We start from the raw sequence: 19,717 nt of genomic DNA, 5'->3' as shown, positions 1-19,717 counted from the left end.
TATCACTGGTGCAAGGAATGCACCACTCCTCAGCATTATATTCAGTCCCTTTGTTGTACAATTCCCATATCTCCAGAGTTCTTTGTTTTGTGGAAGTTAACAGCAAGGCCATTGTGATTAAGTCTGATCTTCAGTTCGGCTAATGCCTGTTCATACACATTTCCAACAGGAGCCACTGCTAAGATTTTAAAAGCCAGACCTTGCCCATTTTCTCCTCCATATCCTAGAGATTTTGCCAATTTTAAAATCTCTAAGATAGCTGGCCCATCAAGCCTGGATCTTCATGATGTGTCTGACTCACCTACTTACTTACTTAACTTGGTGAGCTGTCAAGGAAGCTGATTGTTTGCATCATTTCCTAAAAAAAAGGCTTAAAATATAAAATTTAGACAAATTAAAAAGCACAGTGATCATTTCTGACAGAAACAAAGCAGCATTGTGGACCAGTTAGTCTTGCAGACACGTGCTGAGGTTTATTCAGCTCCTGATAGACACAAAACCTCATGGTGTGCAAATACTTTTAAGATATGGAGCCTGTGCACCGACTGTTTAAGCCTTACCAAGGTTACATGTTTATGTTTAAGGAACTCAATTTATGCAGCAGGATTGTGTGAAAAATTGCCTCAATCACTCAATGCTGGTATCAAATATATGCATCAACAGAGCACTGTAAAAATAATTTTATTTCCTTTCCCTTCTGGGTGATCTTCTTTGAAATGAAGACAACCTTTGTAGATAGACATCCTCTTACTTGGTTACCAGAGGTTGACTGACAAATGGTTTGTTCTGGCCTGAGCAATTTTTCTCCCTTCATAGATGTTTCAACTTCAAGGGCAGCTAACATCATTTTGATTGCTGCTGATGTCTAATAATGAAATTCCTTAACCACATGTGACATATTTGGTGTCACCCAATTCCAAGAAAAAACAAGCATTAAGACATCGAATCTTGTGGAGTATGCTGATTTCCACTTACAAATTCTTCATGTGCATTTCCAGCATTAGAATGGTCTGTGTCAGGAATGCAAATTTGTTAAATCTGGTGTACAAATATCTCCTTCATTGTTTAACTGTTCAGGATATGTTTTCCAACATTAGAAGCAAAAAATGTCAAATATGTTTTTAGCATTTTACTGAATAACAAATGCAAACAATAAAAGATTTTAAAATAGTGTCCAGAAGATTTGAGCTCTGGAATGTACTTGCATCATTTAAAATCATTATCCTTTTAAGGAACCAACAAAATGTTAGTTAAAACCTGGTCTTTTTGACACCTGAACCTGTTCCTTTACCTATTTCAGAATGATTATTATACATATTCTAATTAGATTTTTAATTTATAACTCGATTTGTCCCTGTGTTAACATTTTACTGAGTAAAGTCTGCACTTTTTAGAAACATCTAGTTATTATAATTATCTGTATTTGCAAGCGTCTGCAATCATTTGTTCTTATTTCAGTACAACCTTCAAATGTACCTGGACCACTGTCCAGGCAAGTTGTATAACCAAGGCTGTAGATAGTATAGTAAACAATAAGAGAAGGGTTCATATGAGGGAGGTTTGGAATGTTAAAGAAACAGGACAAAGCAAGTTCTGCCTAGTTGTATAGGTAATTGTAACCAGAGTGTGACAGAAGGAATAGAGCTTATGAATAAAATGCACCAACAAACACAGTCAGGTTAAGGTAATATGGCTTTAAACTGACAGAGAAGGAGGCAAGACGGGCTGAAAGGCAAGTTATAAATTCATAGATATTAACTGTGGCAATAAAAACAATATTAATGAAGATTAGCTGAGTGGAACAATTAAAGTCATTGAGTCCTACAGCACAGAGACAGGCTCTGGATTAGTGGTGCTGGAAGAGCACGGCAGTTCAGGCAGCATCCAAGGAGCTTCGAAATCAACGTTTCGGGCAAAAGCCCTTCATCAGGAATAAGGAAGCGTCGATTTCAAAGCTACTTGGATGCTGCCTGAACTGCCATGCTCTTCCAGCACCACTAATCCAGAATCTGGTTTCCAGCATCTGCAGTCATTGTTTTTACCACAGAGACAGGCTCTTCAGCCCAAACTGGTCCATGCCAACCAAACGTCCATCCACGCTAACCCCATTTCCCTGCATTTGGCCCATATCCTTCTAAACCTTTCATATCCATATATTTGTTCAAATGCCTTTGAAATGTTGTTAACGTGCTCACCTCAACCACTTCTGCTGGTAGCTCATTCCATATGTGTACCACCCTCTGTGTAAAAAAGTAGCCTCTCCAGTTCCCTTCTCCTCAAGCCTTAAACTGATGCCCTCTAGTCCTTGATTCCCCAACCCTGGGAAAAAAAACTGAATGCATTAACCTTATCCGTGCCTGTCATGATCTTAAGTATTTCTATAAGATTCTCCCTCAGTCTCCTACTCTCTAAACAATAAAGTCCTAGCTTGACGAACCTCTCACTGTAACTCAGACCCTTGAGAACTGGCAACATCCTCGTAAACTTCTTCTGCTCTCTTTCCAGTTTAATAACATCCTTCCCATAGCAAGATGATCAAAACTAAACACAATACTCCAAGTGCGGCCTCACCAAATCTTGTACAACTGCAACATAACTTCTCAACTTCTATACTCAATGTCTGAATAATGAAGGCCAGTGTGGACAATTTATGGATAGTTTTTAATGGTAGAACTGTATGTAAGGAATAATAATAAACAAAAATTGAAGTCATATTTATACAAGGAATGTCCTCAATAATATAGATGAACAATAGGTCAAAAAGAGATAAATGGTTGAGAACGCTCTTACAGAGACATTGGGCAGCTTCTTGTTGCAGCATCAGGCTCTCACTAGGGTTGCCTCTTTTCATGAAATCACAAACCAATCAGGTAACAGTAAGGCCACCTTCCCCTTGATTCAAAACACCAGGGTGGAAGTCACAACTACCCTTGGTCGCCTGCCAATCAGTCAGCGACAGGCAACTCTAGTGCTCAGCAGTGTGTGCTGCAGAGAAGACAAGCTTTAGAGCCTCAGGGTAATAGAGTGAGCCAATAGACAAGTGGGTAATAGTAGGCTGAGGTGCCAGTCACAGAGAGAGGGTGGCAGAGGTTGGCAACAAAGGTGTGGGCATGATTGCTGCCAGTCTTACTCCTACCGAATCTTGAGACCTTCATTGAGGCACTGAGTGCCTTTACTCAAGGGATCTCCTCCCCCACTGGAGGTAGCAACTGCTGAAAGATTTTAGCTGCATAACAGCAGGGCTGCCTTTAGCTGGGTTAATACCAGTGGCAGTAGTATAAAATCCTTAAGTGTTTATTAAATGCTAGCAGAACATGAAGGCCAACTGTAGACCTTCCCACCCAGAACTTATTCCTGGTGGAGGTGAGAAGGCAGTGAGATTCTGGCACACCATTTGTGCATTACATGATCTTCCTGACACCAGACTTGTCACCAGCAAGAACAAATGACTCTGCCTATGGTTAAAAGATGGCTAAAGTTGGGAAATTAATATTTCAGGGAGTATGCAACATTTTGAAAAGGCATACCAGAATGGAAAAGAAAGAGAGATAACCCTGATAATAAAGTATGATATAAGGTCTTTAGTGACAAAATATCTTGACTTAGAAAATCTGTTTGTAAATCAGCATGTGTGTAGATTAGGATTAGCAAGGATCAGAAAGGGCTGGTGGGATGAATTTATAGGACAACAAACAGTGGTTATACCATGGGACATGGCATCAAACAAGAAAGTACTGGAGTTTGCAACAAAGGCAATATACTAGTTGTGGCAGCTTTCAATCTTTTTCACAGACAGTGAAATTGGTAAAAGTGGTCTGGACAATGAGTTTGTAAAATGCTTTTGCAATAGTTTACTGGAACAATATTTAGTAAACCAACTAAGTTAAGTTATTAAATCTATTCTTGTGAAATGAGACAGAATTATCAAGTCATCACGGAAATCCACTGAAAAATAGTGAATATAATATGATTGAATTCCATTATGTTTGAAATCAGCATATTCCAATCACAAACAATAATCTAAAAATTAAACAGAACCAATTGCAGAAGTCTGAAGGAAGAGCTAGCTAAAATAGGCAAAAACTATGGTTGTAAACATTTAAAGAAACAATTCCAAATATCCAGCAAAAATATCTCACTGAAAAATTAAAATTAAAAACTAAAGCAAGAAAGATATGTCCATAGATTACTGAGATAGCATTAAAGTAAAAAGATATAATCTGGAAAACAATAGTAATAAAATTGAGAATTTGAAATATTTTAGAAACCAACAAATGGCCACAAAGATATTGATGAAAGGTGAAAGATTGGAGTATGAAAGTAAATTTCTCAAAATATTATAAACAATTGTAAGAGTTTTTAGAAGGGTATGAAAAGGCAGAGAGTAACAAAAGTAAGTTAGCAGGCCTAGACTAAAGTCTGACATCCCCAGGACATGATGCCCTACATTCTAGGGTTCTAAAATAGATAACTGCCAAGATAAAGGATGCATTGGCTATGATTTTCCAAAATTCTGCATATTCTTTTTTAAAAATTCAGTGATTGGATATAGGCTTAATTGGCTTGGCCAGCATTCGTTGCCCATCCCTAGATGTCCTTAAAAAGATAGTGAGGAACAGTCCCAGTAAGTTGGCAATTAGCACATATGACACTGGTGTGATGTCAGTATTTGGGAAAGTACTGGAATCTATTATGAAAGGAAAATATGTTTAGCAGAATGTTGAAATCTTTTGGGGATGTAACTAGCAGCATAGATAAAGGAGGATTGATGGATGTGGTATATCTAGATTTCAGAGAGCTTTTGAAAAGGTCCCACACAGGAAGTTAGTAAACAAAATTAAAGCAAAGGAAGTAGGGACAATAAACTAGCATGGATTAGAACTAGTTGATGGACAGAGAATGGTGTAGGCATAAAAACGTAATTTTCAGGTTTGGAGGCTATGACCAGTGGGACTGCAGGACCAGTGCTTAAGCCTTTGCTATTCACAGTCTACATCAATGATTTGAATCTGAGAATTAAATGTAAGATTTCCAAGTTTGCATATGTCAAAAACAAGATGGGAATATGATTAAAAACAAATTACTGCAGATTTGAAAACATCAAAGGATATGGAGAATTGTGCAGCAAAATGATGTTGAATTAGAAACAGATATGGCTGAACTCATGATCTCATTGAAGGGCTAAATGGCCTCATCCTGTATGATTTGATTAGATTCCCTTCAGTGTGGAAACAGGCCCTTCAGCCCAACCAGTCCACATAGCAACCCACCCAGACCCATTTCCCTCTGACTAATGCACCTAGCACAATGGGCAATTTAATATGGCCAATTCACCTGGCCTACACATCTTTGGACTGTGGGAGGAAACCCACACAGACACAGGGAAAATGTGCAAACTCCACACAGACAGTTGCCCAGGGCTAGAATTGAACCTGAGACCCTGGTGCTGTGAGGCTGCAGTGCTAACCACTGAGCCACCATGCCACTCCAATGTATTTCTAATGTTCTTACAAGTGGGGCCACTTGAAGTTGGCAGGTTGTGACTGGTTGAACATTGAAAGGATCAGTGCTGAAGCCTTAGCCATTTATAATCTATACTAGATGAAGAGATAGAAAGTAATGTACCTAAGTTTTCTTTTAATACAAAGCAAGGTGGAAATGCAAACATTGAAGAAGACACAAAGAGCCAGCAAAGAATTATAGGCAGATTAAGGGAGTAGCCAACAAGGTAGCAGATGGAGTATAACGTAACATAGTCTGGTTACAAGAATAAAGAGGTCTAGCCACAGTTATATGGGGAGTTAGTGAGTCCCTGTTTGGAATTTTCGTTGCCATATTAAATGAAGGATATACTCGCACTGAAGTCAGTTTAGCAAGAGTTCACTAGTTTAGTCCTTGTAATGAGAGGATTAGAATGAAAATTAGAATTATAATTAGTATTAAGTGTAAGAATATATGAGGACTGTAAAAAGTGTGCAAAGTCACCATTCTCTGGTACCACCATGGTTACACAACCTGAATTTTAAAAAGAAAACAACAGCAGAAAAAAAAATACCAAAAGGTAAGAAAAACATCCAGAACTTAAAGTCTAAGTCATATCTCCATTAAGGTGTTTGGAACCATCAATGCCAGCATCTGGCCCTAGCCATGGCCTGGACTCTCAATCAGCCTGTGAGCCTTGCATCATTCGCCGGGAAGGAGCAGTGTTCCTGTTGTCATTGCCACCTCCAATTGCTTGAAGATCTTTGCTATTGCAGCCACCATTGCTGGCCCCGAACGCCAGGAGGAGACGCGTTCGTGCTGCTGTTGCTACCGCGTCTAACGCTGCCACCACCTCAAACCACTGGGAGGCTGCTAATGTGCCAATGCTGCTGATTAACTCACCACACCAGGCTTTAAAGAAAAGAAAAATGAAAAATGAAAGTAAAAGAACAAAAGTAGCAGGAAGGAAAAAGCAGACTGGATTGGACAACCCCAGGCTCGCTCAGCAGCCCTCACAGCTCGGCTATTCCGCCACCATCTTGTATTCAAGAGTTATTCTATAATGAGAGACTGAGCAAAGTTGGGAAGTCTATATTCTCTGAATTTAGGAGAATGAGAGATGGACTCAGTGAAACATAGGTTTTGAAAGGTAGATACTGAGATGTTTCCCCACTTGGGATATCTAGGAAAAGATTTCAGGATAAGGGACCGAGCATTTAGGGCTAAGACAAGGAGAAAATTTTTCACTTCAGTGGATTGTGAATCTTTGAAATTCTTTTAAGTATTCACAACCCCATAGGGTTGTGGATGTGAATTCATTAAATAAATTTAAACCTGAGAAAGAAGTTTTGAAATGTCAGGGAATAAAGGGAAGTAGGGAACAGGTGGGAAAGTGGAATTGGAAACCCATGATGAGCCAGGATTTTATTGAAAGGTTGAGTGGGCCTGAAAAGCTATGTTGTATTCTCCTTTGTTTTCATTTGTTGTTTGGTTCTGAAAGTGGGACATTGCTGTGTCATGGCTTCAGCAACTGTAATAGAAATAATGCAAAAAATGTTATTGCTCACGAGAAAAAGAAACCACTGAACGAAGTCTGAAGAAGGGTCACTGGACTCAAAATTTTGACTCTGATTTCTCTCCACAGATGCTATCAGACCTGCTGAGTTTCTCCAGCAAATTCTGTTTTTGTTGTTATATCTCACTTAGTTGGATATCTGGTTAGTTAGCTGTCTTCTGTTGATCAAATGGAGACACCAGACTGGTGTTGGTGTGTTTTAAAGTCAACACTAACTTTATTCATACAAGTATAGCAGTTTTCAAATGTTATATTGACATATTCCTTTTTTTTCACATTCTAACAGGAGAACCCCATTCTCCTGTGTTGCACTCAATATATATTGGCCATAATAGCACTTAAAATTAATTATTTTGAAACTGATATTGAATGCATATATTAATTTGGAATTCAGCTTAGTAAAATACAACCAAATCTTTTTTCTAATTACTACTGGAGTATGCATAAATGCTTGTGAGCTGTGGTCAAACTGATTGCTATTTAAGTGAGGTTTGGTCATAATGTTTCATGCAGTAAAATGTCAAACCTTTGCTGTGGGAGCAAAGAATAATATTTAACCAAACTAAGCAAACATGACAGCTCCACATGTCAGAATATAAAACCTGAAATCCCCATTTTGAAGAGTGATTTGGTGCTTTTTGCCTTCTATTCTTTTTGAAGAATTATTTGTTATTTGTTCAGAATTTTATTGTGGGTTGGGTTTTTGTGCTAGAAATTATAGGTATGAGCAGAGTCACCAAGGGATATACAGTTCATTTCCTTTCCTTTTGTATCTACCTGAAAGATTATTTGGAATTTTCTCAGAATCAGACAGTGTATTTTGTCAAATGCGATTCACAGATCCTGATCTGCCATGGCTTAGAGTGACTTTTCTTGGACAATCTTTGTCTTCATGTTATTAATTATGCAACTGGGATCCTGCACATCCTTCTCATATAATTGCACAGCAAGAGGAGTGAAACTGCTTGCCACTACTGGGAAAGTCCAAAAATCACACTGGCGCCATATTCAAAGCCCAGTTACACGTGCCAGATACTAACAGGAACTGCCCCTCACACCGTGATGCTCAATGGGTAATACTACGGACACGACTTAGAAGAAAAGAAAGCTTGCTTTCTGTTTCATGGGCAGGGACCTGGACGTCACAGTGAATGGAGTGATGGAGAAGAGGGCAGTCCTTTTTTCCAAAAACAGCTTCAGGTGGCCACACCACCAGAATAAACATGTCTGGATCCAGATTGCAAGGTCAGTGTATATCTTAGGTAAAGCAGGATACCCAGCAATGTATAACGAAATACAATGACAAGGCACACCACAAGGTAAGTGCCACAAATTTCTCTCTGCTACCTCTCATTGACCATCATGGACTTTAAATCTGATACTGTACATGTCTCACACTAGTCTCATAGACTACAACTCTTATTATTGTATACATCTTGTCCATTCAACAGTTCTCACACTACTTCATCCTTCCAAACTATGAATCCTTCCTGTCGTCTGTTCTTCCTACACACTTACTAAAAATATATCACCACCTCCCCTCCTCTAGCTGCTCTTCCATCCATTTCCATTCTACTCAATCAATCCTTCCCTTTATCTCATTGTAGGAAACACTATTCCACAACCAGACAAAGATGTCAAAGACCTGTAGTGGGAGTAACAGACATCAGACTCCTCATTCCTAAGGAGGAGAACAACTAGATTTGGCCATAGAAGAGAATGATTGATCATCTGTGGACACAGAGACCTCATTGCCCGACCAGCGCAGTAAATATTATTGTGCTATGTTGCACTACTATCCCAAATTCTCCAGTGCTAAAATATTTTTAACCCACACTAGCTTTTATTATTCTAAGACAAGGCACCAAGTGAATCGCCACAAAGGGGCCAGTGTTGGAGCACCTAAGCTCCAACTCTAAATCTAAGGAGGAAGCAGTGCAGAGGATGCCCTGTCAGACTTTCCCCTGCACCTCCTACTAACTCAGGTCTTCATTTCAGTGGTAGTCTTGCTAGATTAGACTCAGGAACAGCCACTGGTGAGCACATCACTGACATGTCTCTGGTTGAGACAAATGGCTGGTGTCACCGAGGACTGCCAGAGGTCAGACACCTTCTCAGCACCAAGCAGATGATCCCTTGTTCTTGGCCATTTATTACTCTATCAAAATGCACAGTCAAGCACAGAAAAAGTAGGCAAGTTTGTCAGACGTACTCAGTAAACTGGATGGAAGGATAGAGGAATCCATCAATTGATAAATAATGGTACTGGCTCAGTATGTCTGGAGTGAAGCCCAGCATATTGAGTGCCTGCCAGATATGTGCACAGGCCTGCACTCATTGCTCCAGCCACAGATGCTCAGGATCAGTGGCAAGATGAAAGGAGGTTGAGGGACCGTGACCCATCCTTTCAGGGACACTGACTGTTGACAACTGGCATCCAGAAGGAGGAAGACTGACACACATAATCCTCAGAAGCTGCTTCTTAGGACTCACGAGAGGTGCCATCCCACTTTGACTGCCACCTGCCTATGGTTCCAAAGCTTCAGCAGTTCCAGATGAGGAGGGTGAATCTGTATCTGGGGAGGAGACTCAGTGGGTCTAGGCCTTGTAGGTCCAAAGGCACCAGGGGAAGGCTATCCAAGTCTTTGACATCAATATAGCTGGCTCCCTCCACTCCAGGTGTGGAATTCAGGACTGCACTTAGCCATAGTGGGAAGCACGTACGTGACATGGGTGAAACATCATTGGAAATAGCCTTTCACTTTGTAAGTATATATTCTCTTGCATTGTTAAAATGTCTGCTCTGGATTAATTTTCATGGTCAGACCTGTTAAGTCACACCAATGAGAGATGAGCGGCCTCTTTCAACATCCAAGGGTGAAAGAAATTGTGATGGTTAAGTATTGCCCAGCTCTCTTGAGCAGCCAATGCCTTGACTGCAGATAACCTGAGGTGTCAGGGATCCTTAAACTTTAATGTGAACAACACTGAAGAAAACTTTGTGCTAGGGCCTGTCAAAGAATAAAAATACTTACTTCATCCACTCTGCATGTGCTGTCAGCCATTTTGTGTAGCTATTGCACAGTTATCTTTCATTCCATAAGGTGTAGATGCTTGAGATGTATGTATTTGAGTGCACATTAACTTGGCAGAAGGATGCAAATTTAAGGTGTCGCTGAGCTCCAAAGTAAAGCATTGTGGAGTTGAACTGGTGTTTGAGTTTGTGTGAGAGCAGGAGTGAGGCCAGTATTGTTGCTGAGGCTGATTTGCATGGAAAAGATGACATGAAGAAACATTTTATTATGCAACAAGTGATTGGGATCTGAAATCTAATGATAGGACTAAAGATAGATACAATCTAGTGGAGGTGTACACATTCAAGGCCTTCAAAGGAGAATTGGACAATTATCTGAAAAGGATACATGGCACAACTACAAAGGAGGAAGGTGGACTGGGTGAGTTACTCTTGCAGAGAGCTGGCAGAAGGGGCCAATTAACCTCCTTCTGTGCTGTAATCATTTTGTGATTCTACAGATGTAGGACTATGTTTGGGGTTGAAATAACACAAAGCATACATCCAAAGCTGATTGAATATATGTTGTGGGCCTTATTATTATTCAGGTAAGCTGCCAGTAACTCCACAGGAAGCTGTCCCATTTTAAGAAGTCAATATAGCACCATGTGGCTTACTGGCCTTGCCCAAAAGTACATCCCAGGAGGAATGAGGGGTGGACCAATAATAAGCGGGAGAACCATTGAGTGGTACTATTTAGCTGAGGGTGTCCTGCTTCTGCTGCCCCTCCTGCTTACACAGATAATTTTCAAAATTGTTTAAAAAATACGTTGTGTCCAAGAATTGGAAGTGAAGTAGGCACAGCTTCTACTCTTTGCTATTGAGTCTGGGATCAAAGACATGTACTTCACTCATACATGAAAAGTACCTAACGCTCCTTCAGATTGCTGTCCAGGACACTTGAAAAATGGCCCAACCCAATACTGGGACATCATCAGTTCCAGCTTCCTTACCATTAGCCACCAAATGTTTCAGTGTATGATATATGTGGGATTTCAATAAAATTATTATTGATTATCTATTTCTCCTAAAACTTTGTGAGTCCAACAGAAATTTCTAACAGTTGGAAGAGGAGGTTGAGCCATAGATTGGAAACCTGTGTGGCTGTGTAACTTTCATACTTTGTCTCCCAATATTTAAAACAACTGTACAGTCCAGTATTTATTGGCTTAGTGTTGAAGGAATATTCATCCATGGCAGAGAGGAGAAAACAAAGAAAGTGGATGAAGTCCCACGGTGCTCCTTTTACAGACTTCCCAATTTTCACAATAAGCAGGGCCTATGGAAAAGAAATGGGAATGGAAAGGGATGTTCATAATATTGTGATCAAAGAATTCTCACTTCCACTGTCGATTAGTCTGAACAGGAATAATGAGTTTCTGTGACCTGCTGCTGAATCGAATGGATTTTTGGAGGAAACAGAAGCTTTTAGTTATGGTTTGGAATGTACTGCCTAAGACTGAAGTGGAAACAGGTTCAATAGAATTGTTCAAAAGCAAATTAGACTGTTATCTGAAATGGAAGAATGTGTAGATTTACATGAAGAAGGAAGGAGAGTGATACTAAGTTAATAGCTCGTTCAGAGAACTGGTGCAAACACAACAGAGTGAAAGGCCTCCTTTTGTGCTATTTCAATTCTGTGATCCTCTGACTTTGATTCCTGAATTTCAGTAGTGCCATAACAGCAATAGGTAATTTGTACTGGTGATGGAAAACCAACTGGGAATTAAATCCAATTAAGGGACTTTCATGTTCTAGTCAGTTACATGGTGTACTCCATCAGTGATCGAGGTTAATTATGCATTAACTATCTTTTATATGGTCGCCTGAAAAATAACATGTCCAAGCTTGATCTTCAAGGTTATTCACTCTGCAATCTCTGGTGATACAAAATAAATAGAAGCTATTCAACCAGGGCAAGTTGTTATTGAAAAGTGGTTCAAAAGGCAACCATGGTTTCATTTCATTCAGGTTGGCTTTGTGCATTGTACCCATGATATGTGAATAAAAATTCTGCCAAATCTCCCCTAAATTTCCTGTACTTATCCTACTTACAGAATAAGCAGTGCTGATATTTAGCCAGAACAATTTGTTCAGAAATTATATTATAACAGTGCAATATAATTTGCATTAAGTGTAATATTGCAACAATTATTGCTGGAACGTTAGGAATTTCAGAATACCCTGGGCAAAATTCTTGTTACAAAAGTGAATGTGCTTATGGTGGGACCAGAAGGGAGCAGGATGTCCGTTCAGAAGATGGATAGTTATTAGATAGAGGAATGAAGATGAACGTAATGACTAATGAGGCAGATTTGAGGAGCCAATTTGGCTATTCTTGCTCCCATTTCTTATGTTCTTAGTACTGCTCTTGAAGTCCTGCTTTTTAATTTCTTTCTGAACTTCCTGAAATCTGATTTCAGGACCTCATCCCTCTTCCTACCTATGTTATTAGAAATGTATCACTATTCATTCACTGATGCTGAGTCAAATTCTGGACGTTCTGTAGGACCTTCTCTAAAACAAATGGACAGCAGCAATTCAAGAAGGCAGGTCACCACCACTTTCTTAAGAGACATTAGAAATGGGCAATAAATGTTGGTCAGCCAGTGATGTTCACATCCAATGAATAAAAACAAACAGCAGCATCATTCCGTCTGACGCAGATATTGTTTTTGAACTGTTAGTTGCCAGCCCTTGGGTCTATTGAACTGACACCCGCCCACCGTGCTTCCAATTATCAAAAGTCATTCCTTTGAAAAGTGGGCACAATACCTCAAAAACAGTACCAAAATTTTTGTGTGTAAGTGTGTATGATATTTTTAATTGACACTATCACTTAATTGACACAAAAGTGCTCTTTTGTGGTTATAACCAGTAGACTGAAAATTTCAATATAACATCTTCAGAAATTGTGCGTATCTTTTTGTTAAAGTATGGAAAAGGTTCACAACCAAATCAGTTAAACAACTTTCAGAAATTAATTTGTTCTCGTGTTTGGCAGGGCATGGAAACTGGCATTCCTGGAAACCAAACGCAACCTGGTAAGAATATTTGTTTGTAAAAAACTAATTTGCTATTTCCAAAGTTAGTTTTCTTTTCCAGATTGCACTGAAAGTTATGTCATTCATTAGTCAAACAGAGGTGAATGAACATGTGAGTGGTGAGTGAATTCAAATTTAGATCACCTGATCAGGGAGGCAAACAGCAAAATATGGCTCACTCTGGTTGAAACTGGATGGTTTTTAAGAGCTACATTCCAGTCACATGCAGTCATTTTTGATAGGTCCCATGACATTGGGATCATGGTTGCAGCTAGTCGTTTTTTTTTGTGTGGTGTTTGATGCACAACCCCAGATCCGAATTCTACTGCTAATTTCCATTCTTGTGGATTAAACTAAAGTTAGAAATAAAGGACGTCTGTGTCCTGTACACTCAATTTTGCTCATCAGCAGCTAATTTTTTAAACTTACAGATGGCTGCTGGAAGGCTAATTATTTTTAAGATTAAAAGTACATTATTGTTAACTCATAAGGTGTGTTTCAGGTCAGCTTACAATTTTGAAATATATGTGCCTTGTTTTACTTCACCTTCTGAATTGTGGAATAGATTGGATTGCTCATCTTTCTGTCTCACAGTCTGCTTTATAATTTGTTTCTCCAAAATGTGACAAATAATGATCATGTCTGCTGTTTTGCAGCTTATACAAACAATGATGGAAATGTAAAATAAAAGTGGTATGTTCTCTCTCTCTCTCTCTCTCTCTTTCTCAATCGCTCGTACCAAAATATCACAGTTGAGCAAATTGAGGAGACAGCCCCCAAGAACCACTTCAGTCTGTATTGTGATTGAACCTGTGCAATCAGCATTATTAAGCGCTATGCTCTTAATCATCTCAACTAATTGGTTGTACTTCCCAAGATCTCATCATAAAATATTATGTTGTGCCTAGCAGTAAACATAGATAATGTTCAGATATGTTATGACATCGCTGAAGTATTTGGGACTTAGACATGGGCTTGAACACTATCACTGTACAACAAGATCCTACCCATCATTCTACATAGATATTTTTCAGACATGTTATGAGACATCTCTGGAGCAAGTGAAAAATCTTCAATTCATAAAACTCATTCAAAGTTTTTAAGTCTCCTCAAATGGTTAATCCCTTTTAAGAGCAAACAGGCTTCTACTCTGACACTATATCAAAATCAGCTAATTTTTAAATAGTTTCTTTAAGTTATTAATCAAACTGTGAACTTATAACCTCATTACTGAGATAATCATGACTTCTTAAACTCAGCTGACTATTCACAATACTATAATAATATCCCATGGGAAAATGTAACAAAGAGTTCTGGTTTTATTTTCTAATCTATGGCTGCAAAACAAGGCAGTCCAAATTCTAATTCTGTGATTCTGTTTTCTTTTTAAAGATATAAGAGCAGTGGAACATGATAGTAATCCAGATGTGATCTGCCCTTCAAGTGTGTTTTTGGAAATTTCATTAAATTATAATTACCAGATTGTAGGTTAAGACACTTGGAACGGCCAAAATGTTTGAACTCATGGGAAATTCAAATGGCCCTGCTGATTGTGGGTTTCCCCCCAAGATGATTACCGCTTCTGGCAACAGTTGCATTTATTAGAAATGAGGATATAACTTCTGAATCCAGATCCTGCCCACTATTTATAAGGGTTCACAGAATCTTCCTCACCCTGCTAAAACCCTGGCTCAAACTGTCTAACCTTAGAGATCACATGATTGTTTCTCATTTGCTCAAAGGTAATTTAAGACAGAGTCACATGAGTAGGGGGAGACACATTGAGTAGCTCAGTGTTAAAGGTGAAAATTTGATAGCTCCCTGTCCTTCACTAACCCCAAGTGATAGATTATTGATCTAAATGCCATTTCTAAGCAGTTTGAAAGTCGGAGGAGGCCTTGCTTTACTAGAACATGCCAACACAAAACCCCTCTGACCTCCTCCTCCCCCTCCCCCAACACCATCACCCAAATCCTCCCTACAATGTCAGACATACATACCATCCACTCTCAGGTTACTTTCTGACCCAGTCAGGTGTCAATCTGATTAACCTATATCGATATCATTTAAAATAGGTCCTGTCATTTCCATTTAGCAGAGCCTGCAGGGGACTTTTCCTTCCTGGTTTCCTATCAGAAATCATCCCTGCCATTCTCATTGAACTATTGTCTGACCCAAAGGTTTCAAGGTAATTTTGACTCCTGGTTGCCCACTTACGTATGTCTGGATTTGTTTCCATTGATGTGCATGAAAATAAAATCAGTTGGGATGTGAAAATTTGCCACTTTAGTGTTGGTCATTTTACATCATACCAGATCAAAATTATCTTTGTCTTGCAGCTTATGAAAGTCTTGTTCAGCGTGTTCTTTGCTGAGTGAGATTATTGTTCACAGCTAGAGCAACAGCAGGGAAGAATAATTAGCTGCACAGCCCCTCTGCTAAAGAAGGCAAACAAACAAGACATTTGCTCGTAATCACCATCGGGAACCAACTTTGATGTATACTTGTACGGACTAAGGCAACTTTTATTTTGGCTTATGAGGTCAAGGAGCCTAATAGGTGGTCCTCGTCAATGCTCATAAAAGGCTGGCTTTTTGGGTGAAGAGCTGGTGAATTATTAATAATTGTAGAACTATACCTTGGCGAGGAAGTCCCCTGAAATAAAAGTCACGTTGATATGAAAGCATTGAAAGCCAACATAATATAATCAGTAGCTCTATGTTTGATTACCTTGAGGAATTTAATCTGAATTAATGTAAACCTGAAAACCAAAGATTTATATATCATCTTTAATGAAAAACTGTATGAAGCTTAACAGTTTTGGAACAACTATAACAAGTAGCCTAGGTGATAAAATTTTAATGCTGAAATGATCATTAATATAATTTCGTCCTCTCCTTGTATTTCCCTTTTGGCACTTTGTCACATCTTCTATAAGGGATATGCTATTTAGTTTTTTTTTCAAAACATTAACTGGTTGCTCTGACTTCCACAAGAACAGAGAAGTCACCTGGCCTCTGAATTTTCCCTTTTTCTCATTGCTTCTCCATTATAAAATATCTCAAAACATACAGGGCCAGATTTTCTGAGTAGCAGCAATCTAATGCAAATTGTCACTCTGTCCCTTTTTTGCAGAAGGAGAGGAGCGAACTCTGCCTTTCTGTCATGAGATTCCAATCAAGGCTCCTTCAGAAATTTGGAACCATGTTTTCCATTCTGACAGTTCTTTCATGGTGTCAAACTGTTGGAAAAAGGCAAACCACAGCAAATTTTCACTGCAGTCAGCTACTGTATTCAGGAAAATAATAGCCCAAAATCTCAGACAGCAACTGTGACAGCTGCTGTCAAATGGTAAATGCATCAAGTAGGTGTTAGGATGCTTTAGGATATGATGCAGATGGGTCAGGAGCAGAGGAGATTGGGGTCTGGCATTGGAGAAGGTGGCAAGCAGAGTCAGATAGGGTCTGGAGTGAATGATGGGACTAGGTCCCAGGGAGAGAGGGTGTGTGGGTCTAGGCGGGGTGGAGATGTGAACCACACTGGGAGAAGGTGGGGAGGGGGGAGCACAGGTGGAGAGATCAGGTCTAGAGTGAGAGATGGTCAGGTCCAATGGTTGGTAAAGTGGGGTTCAGTACCAGAGCAAGGGAAGCGGGAGTCAGGTCCATGTACAAGAAGGGGAGGAAATTAGATCTGGAGCACAGAGGGGGTGGAGTCAGGTCTAGAATGGTGATTGAGGTCAGCAGCTCCAGAGATTGGTGGGGTGTTGGGTCTCAGTGGGGGTGTCAGTTTAGGGTTTGGGTAATGTCTGGAGAATGTTCATTTGGTATTTGTAAGTTAAGTATGGAATTAGTTGAATAGTCAATCAGGAATTGTACTATGCATTTAATAGTCTAACATCTCCTGAGTAACTATTTAGTTAACTTCATCAGAACATTCCAAGCTCCATGGTTTAGATGGATGCTTTAAGAGGGCCAATGGGCCAAGGAGATGAATGTGAGGTTCTGCATATTTGATTAGATTTTCTTAATAGATTAGATTCCCTACAGTGTGGAAACAGGCCCTTCAGCCCAACAATTTCATACCGACCCTCCAGAGAGTAACCCACCCAGACTCATTTCCCTCTGACTAATGCACCTAACACGACGGTCAATTTAGAACGGCCAATTCACCTGAACTGCACATCTTTGGACTGTAGGAGGAAGCCAGAGCAGCCAGAGGAAACCCACACAGACACAGGGAGAATGTGCAAACTCCATATAGACAGTCGCCCAAGGCTAGAATCAAACCTGGGTCCTTGGTGCTGTGAGGCAGCAGTGCTAACCACTGAGCCACCATGCCACCCAGTGGAAAGGAAATCAGGGCACGACTTATGCACTTAATGGTAAGGTCCTGGGGAATGTTGCTAAACAAAGAGACCTTGGAATGCAGGTTCACAGTTCCTTGAATGCAGAGTCACAAGTAGACAAGTTCGTAAGAAGGTGTTTGGCATGCTTTCCTTTATTGGTCAGAGCATTGAGTATAGGAATTGGGAGATCATATTATGACTGTACAGGACATTGGTTAGGTCACTTTTGGAAAATTATGTGCAATTCTGGTTTCCCTCCTATCGGAAGGATGTGAAACTTGAAAGGGTTCAGAAAAGATTTAACAGATGTTGCCAGGGTTGGAGAGTTTGAGCTACTAAGGAGAGGCTGAATAGGCTGGGCTGTTTTCCCTGGAGTGTCAGAGGCTGAGGGGTGACCTTATGGAGGTTTATAAAATCATGAGGGGCATGGATAGGGTAAATAAATAAGGTCTTTTCCCTGGGGTGAGGAAATCCAGAACTAGAGGGCATAGGTTTAAGGTGAGAGGGGAAAGATTTAAAAGGGACCTAAGGGGAAACTTTTTGATGCAGAATGTGGTGCGTGTATGGAATTAGCTGCCACAGGAAGTGGTGGAGGCAGATACAATCACAACATTTATAAGGCATTGGGTGGGTATATGAATAGGAAGCATTTAGAGGGATATGGGCCAAGTGCTGGCAAATGGGACTAGATTAATTTAGGATATCTGATTGGCATGGACGAGTTAGACCAAAGAGTCTGTTTCTGTGCTGTACATCTCTATGTCTTGATGACTCTAAGATGGTACCAAGCATAAGGAACTCCCCAGTGGATTTCCAGAGTACTGCCTTCGGAGTCTGCTCCCCTGGGTAATCTGCAGGGCACTATGCTCAGTTCCCATCTACATTGAAATAATGACTGTCTGGGATTTAGAAAATCATCACCATAATTTTCCACCTGGGAATGAGGTGTGTTGCGCCATTATGTTCCAAACTCTAAAGGCTGCTGTCTGAAGGTCCTGTTTAATTCAAAATAAATTCAAAGGAGATCGTGATGGTGTGGTAATGTCTCTAGACTAATAATCCATAGACCAGACAAATGCGAGTTTCAAATCACCATAGTAGTTGGTGAAACGTAACTTCAATTAATAAATCTGGAATTGAAAGCTTGTCTCAGTGATTGTGGCCATGAAATTATCATCAAATGTTGTAAAACTTCATTTGGGTCACTATTGCCATTTATGGAAAGAAATCTGCTGTTTTCACCTGCATGGCCTACATGTGACTTCAGACTCACAGCTCTGTCCGCTGGCTCTGTCCGCTGTCTGAAAAGGCTTGATGAGCCTCTCAGTTCAAGACTAATTAGGGACGTGCAATAAATGCTCAACTTGACAGGGACACACAGTTCACAAAAGAATTGTTTTAAATGTTATCCATTCAAGTAACAAAAGGAAGAATTGAGCTGCTTAAGACTTTTACTTCAGAGGATTGCAAACTGGGAAATTTGAAAAGCCATGATTCATTCATGAATTTTTAGAATTGTGAAGACTTGACTATAGAGTATAAAATGTCACTAGTGCATTCTTTCCACTCGACTGTATCAAGGACATACAAACCTGTTTGGACACTTGCTATAGGAAAAAAAATTGTGTTTACTGTTTGGTTAATTGCATTGTAATGCTATCAGACACCATTGCCTTTAATTTCAGATGCTGTCAAGTCACCTTTCTTTCTCAATTTTCTTTGCACATATTAAAATCCTAATTGTGCAATAGAATCATAACAGCGTGGATGCAGGCCATTCAGCCCATCAAGACCGCACTGATCCTCCAAAGATCATCCTATCCAGACCCAAACCCCTACCCTATACCTGTAAATCCCATGGCGAATCCACCTGGACTGTGCATCCCTGGACACCATGGGCAATTTAGATTGCCAATCCACCTAACCTGCACATCATTGAACTGTGTGAGGAAACCAGAGCAGCCAGAGGAAACTTTTTCATGCAGAAGGTGGTGCATGTATGGAATGAGCTGCCAGACAAAGTGGTGACAACTGGTACAATTGCAACATTTAAAAGACATCTGGATGGTTATAGGAATAGGAAAGGTTTAGAAGGATACAGGCCAAGTGCTGGCAAATGGGACTAGATTAATTTAGGATATTTGATTGGCATAGATGAATTGGACCAAAGGGTGTGTTTCCATGCTGTACATCTCTAT

At 39.9% G+C, this 19,717-nt stretch overlaps 1 protein-coding gene across 4 annotated transcripts in view; it reads left to right on the top strand.

Annotated features, from left to right (window-relative positions):
- Positions 1–19,717, top strand: part of plekhb1 (pleckstrin homology domain containing B1) — a 217,575-nt gene that overhangs the window by 130,303 nt on the left and 67,555 nt on the right. For all 4 annotated transcript variants that reach the window (XM_072577080.1, XM_072577081.1, XM_072577082.1 and 1 more), the window contains one exon: positions 13,135–13,174. In XM_072577080.1, the coding sequence (XP_072433181.1) occupies positions 13,135–13,174 (40 nt within the window). The remainder of the gene's footprint in view (positions 1–13,134; positions 13,175–19,717) is intronic.

This window comes from Chiloscyllium punctatum, chromosome 9 (genome assembly GCF_047496795.1).
Source record: "Chiloscyllium punctatum isolate Juve2018m chromosome 9, sChiPun1.3, whole genome shotgun sequence".
Lineage (NCBI taxonomy): Eukaryota > Metazoa > Chordata > Chondrichthyes > Orectolobiformes > Hemiscylliidae > Chiloscyllium > Chiloscyllium punctatum.
The sequence above is the reverse complement of the archived record's forward strand: the minus strand, read 5'-3'. Positions and strand labels throughout refer to the sequence as shown.